The 9705-nt window shown below is 46.0% G+C and overlaps 4 protein-coding genes across 4 annotated transcripts; all 4 read left to right on the forward strand.

Annotated features, from left to right (window-relative positions):
• Positions 1-3089: 3089 nt before the first annotated feature.
• C922_05758 (hypothetical protein) lies at positions 3090-3269 on the forward strand (the record flags this gene model as incomplete). The annotated part of the gene is made up of 1 exon (XM_008821329.1): positions 3090-3269. The coding sequence occupies one exon, from the start codon at positions 3090-3092 to the stop codon at positions 3267-3269; it is 180 nt and encodes a 59-aa protein (XP_008819551.1).
• Positions 3270-3726: 457 nt separating this feature from the next.
• C922_05759 (hypothetical protein) lies at positions 3727-4385 on the forward strand (the record flags this gene model as incomplete). Its single annotated transcript, XM_008821330.1, has 3 exons — positions 3727-3912; positions 4082-4158; positions 4325-4385. 3 exons carry the CDS (start codon positions 3727-3729, stop codon positions 4383-4385), a joined length of 324 nt encoding a protein of 107 aa, XP_008819552.1.
• Positions 4386-5951: 1566 nt separating this feature from the next.
• Positions 5952-7436, forward strand: C922_05760 (hypothetical protein; the record flags this gene model as incomplete). Its single annotated transcript, XM_008821331.1, has 1 exon — positions 5952-7436. One exon carries the CDS (start codon positions 5952-5954, stop codon positions 7434-7436), a length of 1485 nt encoding a protein of 494 aa, XP_008819553.1.
• An 885-nt stretch (positions 7437-8321) lies between these two features.
• C922_05761 (hypothetical protein) lies at positions 8322-8531 on the forward strand (the record flags this gene model as incomplete). The annotated part of the gene is made up of 1 exon (XM_008821332.1): positions 8322-8531. One exon carries the CDS (start codon positions 8322-8324, stop codon positions 8529-8531), a length of 210 nt encoding a protein of 69 aa, XP_008819554.1.
• Between the last annotated feature and the right edge of the window lie 1174 nt (positions 8532-9705).

A 9705-nucleotide genomic window follows, 5' to 3' on the forward strand; every position in this document is an offset into this window, starting at 1 on the left:
TTTCTATGATGTCCTTTCTTTATTTTTCTTCTCTTAATATTGGCTAAAAATATATTCTATAATGTCTTAATTTATTTATGTAACTGGTTCTGTTTTAGTTAAAAATTTTGCCTTTGTGGAAATTCTTTAAGAAATATTTTTTACTACCTATTTAAAGAGTTTGAGGACTACTCCAATGTATTTGGAAGTGATCTAAAGCGCTTCAAGGTATATTAAGGCAGTTCATCCTAAGATAACCAATCCAACCTAAGTTATATATATAAGACCCTCGTCGAAGAACTACTAACCATCTTGTAAGTATAATTATGTCTCCCCAAAGAATTAGATTAAGATACTATGGGTTTTCTCAATGAATCCAATTCTGCTCTAACTCCTGAAAGCTCAACTGAGTATGAGAAAAAAACCACAACACATTCTGGAATCCCCTGAACAACAAGAAGCAACCTCCCCTGGCCTTAAATAGAGGAGATTCCTTTTTCACTCCTGCTTAGTTAAGATTCTCGTTGTCGCTCCTTACATGTTTCTACTAGAAGAATAGGTGAGCTAAGGATCTCTTAAAAGAGTGATCAAGAGCCTGTCAAGATTACTTATTTTGTTCTTACTCTGAATCAAGTCTACCTTATTTTTCGATGTTTATTTGAAAAAAAGAGTCTCTGGGTATAACAAAGCAATAACCTCCTTCTAAGTAATGTCTAAGGACCATGTCAGACGACAATATTTTAACAATCTTGTCAAACCTGCTGCCCCCCCAAGGGAGATACCATCCAAAAAAAAAACTAACGGAGAATTTCCCTCCGGATAACTGCCGTTGACTATCTAAAAACAGGAGGGTTAGATGGAAAACTAAATTCCAAAAATTCTAAATCTAATGATGGTGATTTATCAGGAATTGATAGAATCCCCTAAAGTCTGTAATTTATGGACCCGCTTATAACAAAAACTTGACCATAGGATGATCAAGGCCTGTTTAATATTAAGGCCCTGTCCTCTCTCAAAAGGAGAAACGGGAGGGGCAGAGGATGCCCTCAAGAGGGAAGCAACTTCCGGATCATTGTTTCTAACTATTCAAAACTCCAGTAACAGGAATTCAGTAAAACAGTATGCCACTATAAAATTCATGTTTTCAAGACTCATTATCACTCTATAATAACTTAGAAGAAATCATTCTATAGGAAATCATTGTATTTAGAAATTTTCAGGGCCAGAATCTTCTTCCTTCTATATTTTCTTTAAAGAAAACTTAAGTAATGGAATGAATAAGCGTTTATCCATTAATGGATACTGTCTGAACAGATATCTTTAGTCCTCTTAGGCCCGGAGATCAAAACACATTATAAAACCCCGGTCACATTGTATATTTAAACAAAAAAATTAAATTTCAAACAGCAGAAAAACTTTCTAAAAAAACAACCCAGCATTACCCATGCCAAAGCAACAAATCAGAAACAAAAATTTCGGCTTTATATTGAAAAGAGAGAATGACTACCCACAGAGGACCCCCAAGGAAATTAAAGAGGCAGATGAACTTCCATGCCCCCAACATAGATAAGAAACAAAGCCAACCAGTCAAGATACCCAGACCAGTACATAGACAGGAAAGGACGCATCCAGGCATTACGGGACATCACAAAAGAGACAAAAAGAGAGCAGCACCCATCCCCAAGAGCCCATAAAGGTAAAGATATATATAACATTTCTGAGGATAAAAGTGGAAATAAATCTGAGACTGCAAAACTTGGTTTAATTATTTAAGTAGAAGAGAAGTCTCCACTTAAAAAATCTGCGGTCAAGGAAGGTTCACGAACAACTCCATTCCGAATAGACAAGCTACCTATAGGAGTTATAAATGTATAAGAGAAATCCAAAGCCTGACTTAACTCCTTAACATTAAATCTAGTAAGAAAACACGCCTCAACTGGACCAATTCTTACCTAATGGAACACATTAAGACCTCTGAGCCCGCCGCAACTTATATTCTGTATATCTCAGTAGACGTAACTCGAAACACAAACTCGAACCAAAATCTAACCCGAAAATCATCAACCTCTAATAGGACACCAAGAACACGCAGCTTCTACTGACCCTGACCAACCAGGAACAGCTAATTAAGAACTTCTACCTACGACAAAAAGTAACTGGATCCCTCCTCCCTCAATTCCCAGGAAAAAGATTCCAGGGAGGAGGCGCTCCATCTGAATCAAGACCTTGAATATCTAAGAAAGATTAAACTAGAGTCAGGTAATAATTTTAATTAAGTTAATAGTCTGATTCCGGTAAAATCTTTTGATATTATCGCTCCTGACCCAGGGAGTCCGAATCTGGAAACAGAAAGGCGGAGTCTCAGATCCCAGGTCCATGTTAGTACAAGGAACACTAGGAGTGATTAATTCCAGAGGGTATTATAACCGTAAATCCTTAGTCTTACTAGATTAGGCTACAGCCGCCAAAATCCACGACGACTAAAAAATTGAGGACATCTCCAACTATAGCTCATATAGCAAAAAGCAGACTTCTCCTTCCTACTACGCCTATATTAGTAGAGTGCACCAATGACAGATATTCCGAAACTAGGGACAATTTAAGAGGCAGCCACACTACGGACCCGGGGGCCTGAACAGACACAAGACAGGAGCAAGCCAAACTTCAATCTCAAAACGGAATCCAGGCCGAAGACTCAACACAACACCGATACGACTCCCCACAGATTAAGATAGAGCTCCCCTATATCAAACAGCTTAACGACCATGACCCTAAGGTAAAATATCGAAAGTCAAGATAGAGCCACCTGAAAACTATCTCAGCTGCGAAATCCGAATCCGGAAACAAGAAAAACGGTCAAACTGGACGAGAACCTAGCTATCCAGCATCACATAGGGTTCCAGTGAGGGGACAGAAAAAACAGAACAGGTCCGGACCTCAGGAACCACGTCACTGTGACAAATCGTCTAAAAAAACTCGGACTTATGATGGATTAGAAAGTATAAACAGATTCTGATCTCTCCCCTACTGAGACATACGAACGAAGCGAGACATCCCAAACAGGAGTCCTGCGAAGGAAATCACAGCCATTCACAGAGAAAGCCGAACATATGCTGATAAAATACTTAAATTCTAAAAAGAGCGGCTTGAGTTACGTCTGCCCGCCACAGCAGTTTCGAGAAGGGAACGACTCAAGCGCAGATATGACTATGAAAGACAAAATTAAGTCCATAAAGGAACAACACGTACAAGCTCCCACCCTAACTCGGATGATCCGCAAGGATCTCTAGAGAACGGGTTGAAGCCCAGACTTCCGCCAAAAAAGCAAGGAAGCCCCCAGGTAGGCATATGGACTCCAACTAAAGCCAGAAATCTTGACCCTCAGGTGCGGATAAAGTTTAAGAAATCTGCTGAACCTTCAAAACTAATAGAAGGAGGGAGGCATCAGGAGATTAGTGGTCGGAGCAAGGAGAAGACAGACAAGCCCCAGCAATGACCAAATGAAATGGTGTAAAATAGGAACCCGGGGAACTGAGCCATAAGAATACTTGATTAAGGAAGCGAATAAGCAGGAGGCAACTCCCAAAAGACATGGCTAAGATTTCGAAAGCGAATCATACACCTCTCCAGAAGGGGAGGGGGTAATATGAAAGGAGGAATCTAGAGCCAGGCCCCCAGGGACTCAAAACAAACAGAGGAACAGCAGCCCCCCCCGAACGACATCGAAAGAGACAACCTCCCCCTAAAATGAATCTCCAGGCGCGGCCAAAGGCAACGAATCTGAAGGGGAGGAGGACCTGTATAGCTGGGGAGTATCTGAGGACCAATCCCCCCAAAACAAAAGGAGAGAAGGGTCATCCCAACTGGGACAACTATAGGATTCCCGACCCACCGCCCACCACCGCGTTGAGGAAGTCAGATCAACAGATAAGGGTAGGGGTCCCTTGAGGCCAGCGTCTCGTCGACCAACCAGGAGGGTGCACAGCCAGTCGAAGCGGAAGGGTATCAGAGCAGGTGAAAATCAAGCCAGAATAGACTCAGACACTCAGAAAGGGGACAACAATTAATCACACTAGGCATATGGTCTCTAAGAAAAAATCAGGATCTCAAGGGGGGGACAGAGCTCCGAAAAAGAAGGGAGACAAATATTCTGAAGGAGGTAAAAAAACTTTACGGCGGGTGGGGGAAAGGGTAAACAAGACTTCCCCTGGGGGGGAGCAAGGAGGACTAGGGAAGAGCTTCGATCAAGAAGACCCACGAGGAATAAGGGAGGTAATCTTTCAACCCCAGGCCTTAAGACGGAGTCTCCGAGTATTGGACACCTATAACCCCAAGGAACAGTCAGGTTCAAAGATAGGGTAAGACTTGGATTTAATATGGAAGAGAAGGAGGAAGAGAATATCTAAGGAAGAGCCCAGGAGGTCGAGGGGCAGGGCGGAGGAACAAAAACAGATAAATTACGCCAATGAGTTCCTAAACGGAGAGATTCAACAGCTAAGTGGCATAACATTAGAATAGTCGACGCCAAAGGGGAAGAGGGGAAACCGAGCAAGGAACGGCAACTGTCCCAGCAAATCATCCCAAAGGAGAAGCGGGACGAGTAGAGGATAGGACCAGGGGGAGACGAGTGAATGCTGTGGGGTGTCTACCCGGGCGAACAAATCAAAGTAAAAGACGAATCCGAGCAGGCGGCGAAAAATGAACGGGAAGTAGAGGACGGGTGATTCGCGGAGCGCAAATTCAGACGGCACAGGACGCGTCGATTAAGGAACGATAAAGAAAGTAGAACGTTCCAGCGCAAACGTATCGAAATCGATTGATCCACATATCTCGGCCCCCCCCTGGCAGTGGAGTCCGAAGGACCGACCAGGGAACTTGACGAGGGAACTCGGAAGGGTTACGGCGGACAGGGGCCGAATACTGAGCCTGACCAAGTAGACCAGCGTTAGGAGGGAAGCAGCAGGGAAGCTTCCCCTCACGGCCTCAGGAGTAGGGGAGCAAACCCCAGGAAGGAGGAAGAACGGCGATTCAGTAAGTTAAGGGGGGGCCGAGTCCCGAGCAGGATGGTTAGGGGCCCAACAAGATGCGGAAGCTCAAGTCTCTGAGGGGGACCAGGGCGAAGGACAGCCAAGGATCCAGGGAAGAAGGGTAACGCGAAGAATCCGGAACCGTTGGGAGGGCGTCGGAGTATATTGAGGAAGGGGGTAGAAGAACTTTCGGGACAAGGATAGGCATCAGCCAGTACAGGGACGTACGGGGGGAATAGGAACAAGAGGACAGAAGAGGGGTCGAAGAAGTCTCCACTCAAGAAACGTCTCGGGAAGAATCAGGTCCCGCGCCCTGGGGGGCGTGAGGTGGGAGGGAACTCCGGAGAGAGAGGGGGGAGGCCAGACGAGGGGCAATTACAGGAGCTCGAGAGTCAGATGAAGGGGAAGGTGCATGAAAAGAGCAGGGACGAGGCTCCCCCCGAACGAAGGAGTAACGGGCGGAATCAGGATAAAGAGAAAAAGTCGACCACACCAAGTAAAAAACTCCTATTCCAGAGAAAACCGGAATCGCTAAAGGTTTAGGGGGAACGGAAGGAGGAGCCAAGTTAAGAGAGGGGCAGAGTAGCCGAATGAGGATAGCCAAACCAGGGGAGGAAGTAGGAACAAACGAGAACCCGGGAGGGAGAGAACGGACGGAGCAATCTGGACTCGCTAATAATTACGAGGAGAACAACTGACTAAAGAGTGAAGGAGTCAGGCCCACGTTTGAGAGACCACTCCACGAAGGATTATCAAGAGGACAAGAAGTAGACGAGAAAATTAGGAGAGTCAAGAAGTTCGACCTCGCGCCGAAGGACCAGCGCCACACTAAAGGCACATCAGATCATACACCCAAACGGGAGGTCGTGAGAAGCTAGGAAGGCGCGTAAAGGGATGACAGAGAGGGAGGTCAGGAGCCAAGAACAAGAGTAAGGCCCCAGGAAGATGAATTATTTCTGGACAACAGCATCGCCGAGGTTGGTTACGGCCGAGTCATACTGTTCAGAGGAGTATGACCAAAAGTATTGTTACAAACTCCCAACATTCCAAGGCAAATATGACAGAACCAAGCAGGGCCTGGCAACGTGGCTAAATAGCTTAGGAGTAGGGACCAATAGGCTGAGCAATCAAGCTGCGGGATATGTTAAGGGGTTTCTCAAGAGGGGGGGAGACAGAAGCCCTTTAGAGTGGCAGGATATAGTAGATGATATAATAAACTTCATGGTAAAGAACAGTCGCAACAGGAACAACACGGATGAGGATAAGGGATATCTGGGCCTAGCGGAGACTCGACTGTGGGAGGCTTTCATCCCAAGAGAAGACAGGACCCCCTGCAACAACAGAAGCGATTGCCAAAAGCTCTTGACATTGATTGGTTGTGTGATATATTGGTTTTGGGAACAGGGAACCGATCTAATTAGGAAGGAGGGCGTAGAATGGCAAAGCTGCAAGAGACTAAAGAAAAAATTTCTAGATAACAACAAAGAACTACTGACAATAGGAAAGGGAGGATGGACCAGAATTCAAAGGTCAGGGGAGGTTTGTCAGAGTGGGAACTCATTTAGCCAATGTAGCGTAGAGTCCCTGAGTATAGTATTAAGTGTAAGTCATGCTCTGGCAAATCTCTGTCCTGACTGTCCACAGCCTGGTCTAGACCATATATTAGGGGACAGGATTATATTTGAAGACTTCAAGTGTTTTAAATGCATTAGAAAGGAAGGCCAAGAGGGATTATGTCAGAGAGTCGACCAATGTGAGGGGCAGACAGTGAACAAAGACGGCATATGTTTTTGTGATCCCCACCAAGTTCAAGATTTCCCCACCAAGAGGGAGGAAGAACGAAGCATATCTCAACAGGTCCCCCAAGTTTCGATCAAGGACCAATCCAACAACAGCCCAACGAGCGAAGGGCGTTCAGAAGTGAACCAGGCTCTAAGGCAGGCTCAGTCCCAATCCCAAATCTCCGGCGAAACCCAAAGGGAAAAACAGCCAGGAAAGGGAAACCACCTTTCCCAATCACTAGATGTCTTAGACCAAGAAACTAGCCGAAGAAATTCTGGAGGTATCGGACCAACAGCAAATCTTTCAACCCAACAGGATGACCGGTCTCAGCGAAATTCCCTGGTAGGCGAAAGCAACTCAACCATCCAGGGAAATCATCTCTCGGGACCTACAAACCAGGACAACAGCCCCCCCCAAACCGCACCAACCAGGGACCAACGGGCCCCCCCCCCCCACCGAATATCACAGGGGGAGTCTAACCAGGAACACGTTGGGGGGGCGGTCGCTGGGGGCATAGTGAGCGTTATAATGTTCATAGCGGCTAGCTACGGATTATATCGGGTTTATGGAAGAAGAAATAGGGCAAAGAGGAGAGATAATGGAAGAGTCCTGGACAAAAAAATCGTGTACTATCGTGCGATGGTTTAGAGGTGAAATAGGATGAGGTTCAGGCAAAAGGGGAAAGTCGGGAATTATGAATAGGGGCGAAGCCTCCTTTCTCGTTGCAGTAAGGTATCGATATAGGAACTTTTTGGCGTACGAATAACGAAGTAAGAAACAACACGAGCTTGGAGCCTACGGGGGGCAAATCCCAGTGTCAGGACCAGGCGCCCGTAGGTTGACTAAACTGACCGAGAGGGTAACGACCAAGACAACAACGACCTGAAGATCATCGTCACTTGATTCAGTCTCAATAACCTGGACGAGTAAGTTATAAAATTCTGAGTCCGTTAAGGCCAAGCACCCGCGCAAAACCCGAGGTTATTTGTGCCTCTTTGGTTGTGAAAGAAGAGCCAAGACACCGAACAGTCATATAGGTGAGGTATGATGAAAGTTCCGAGCGAAGCACGACAGTGCTTCGTAACGGGTAAGTTAATAACAGTGGGCGCCAGATTCACAAAAGGCAGAAGAAGTAGGGGAAGTATGCAAATCAAAGGAGAAGTATTGAGTACGTCCCTCCACGATACAAGTAACCTATCTCCGGAGCGAGGTTAGTGCCACAACAGTTGGAAGAACGAACCAACAACGGCTCAACTTCAAACGGACCTGACGAATAACGAATCCCCAAGAACTAAATGTGGGAAAAGCCGCAGCCAGAAGGGGGGGATTGACAAATGACGGAACAGAAGAACACGGCAAACCATCAGATCTTGATTCTGAAGGGCCCCTAAAAGGTGACCACAAACCTGGGTGACTCACGATCCCCTACAAGCAGAAGCTCTGGAGCCTCATAAAGAATGCAGGGGATTCCGGGCCACAAGTCAAGAGATAAAAGTGCGTACAAGAAACTTCGACAAACCAATCAACCCAGGTATGAAGATGGGATTAAGAGCATGTAAGGTGAAGCGGGACAAAAAGAGGAATGACAAACCCACAAAGTTTGGGAGCACTTATGTCCACCGACGTGGGACGGACCACCCCACACCGTCAAGAGGGAGGGGGAAAGACGCAACAACTCCCGACCATAAGGAGGGGGGGAGGCTCACCGGGGGTGGGATTGTTGACATAATGCTGTTATTGTGAGGACGAATTACAATAGGAGGGTTTACGTTTAGGTTATAGTTTTAGGCTTATAGTTGAGGCTTTAAGGGTCACGTTTGAAGGGCCAGGTTTAGGGCAGGACCTTCAAGCTTCGGATGTAGCGTAGAGGAATTGGCGTTTAGGGTTTAGGGTTAGGGGCTCAGAATCTAGGTTTAGAGTTCAGGTTTTAGGGTTTAGTTTAGGGGTAGGGGGTTTAGGGTTCAGGGTCTAAGGTACCAGGTTTAGGGCTTAGGGCATCAGGAATTCAGTGTCTAGTGTTAGGGTTCAGAGTCCTGGCTTCAAGTGTTAGGCTTAGGATTCCTGGGTTAATGGTTCAAGGTTCAGGCTTAAGTTCCAGGGTTTAGGTTTAAGGTTCAAGGGTCAGGGTTTATGTTTCAGGTTTAGGTTTAAGGTTCACGGTTCGGAGTTTAGGGTTCAGGGGGGAGCTTTTAGAGTTTAGGGTTTAGGGGGTCAGGCTTCAGGATTTAGGCTTTAGTGTTTATGGTTCACGGACAAAGGTTCAAGCTTAGGGTTCAGGGGTTATGTATTAGGTCTAGGATTCAGTGTTTAGGTTTAGGTTTAGTTTTAAGATGCTGGGGTGTAGGGATTATGGTTCAGGGTTCAGGGTTCAGGGTTCAGGGTTCAGGGTTCAAGGTTTAGGGTTCAGGGTTTAGGGTTTAGGTTTAGGTTTAGGGTTCAGGGTTTCAGGGTTTAGGTTCCGGTTATAGGGTTTAGTGTTTAGGGTTAAGGGTTCAGGGGATTAGGGTTTAGGGTTTCAGGTTTCAGGGGGAAGGCTGTAGGGGTTATCTTTATGGTTCACCCTTCAGGGTTTAGGGTGGAGGGTTTGGGGTTCAGGTTTAGGGCTTTGGATCAGTTCCTATGGTGCGTCCGTCAGCTGGGATGATTTATTCTTAGGGGTCAGGGTTGAGGGGTTCGTTTCTACTGTCCAGGTTTTATCTTTAGGATTTACTGTTCAGGTTTAGTTCTCAGGGTTGAGGGGTTACGTCTGTCATTTGTTGTCGCAGGGGTCATGGTTTGATTTTAGTCTTCAAGGCTTATGGTTTAGGTTCTAGTCTTAGGCCGTAGTTTCCATGGTTTACGGTTCACTTTTGAGAGCTTGGGGTCCAGGGACTTTTGGATATTTGTTAGGCTTTAGTCTATCATGATTAGTTGATTA

Source organism: Plasmodium inui (assembly GCF_000524495.1).
Source record: "Plasmodium inui San Antonio 1 unplaced genomic scaffold supercont1.167, whole genome shotgun sequence".
Lineage (NCBI taxonomy): Eukaryota > Apicomplexa > Aconoidasida > Haemosporida > Plasmodiidae > Plasmodium > Plasmodium inui.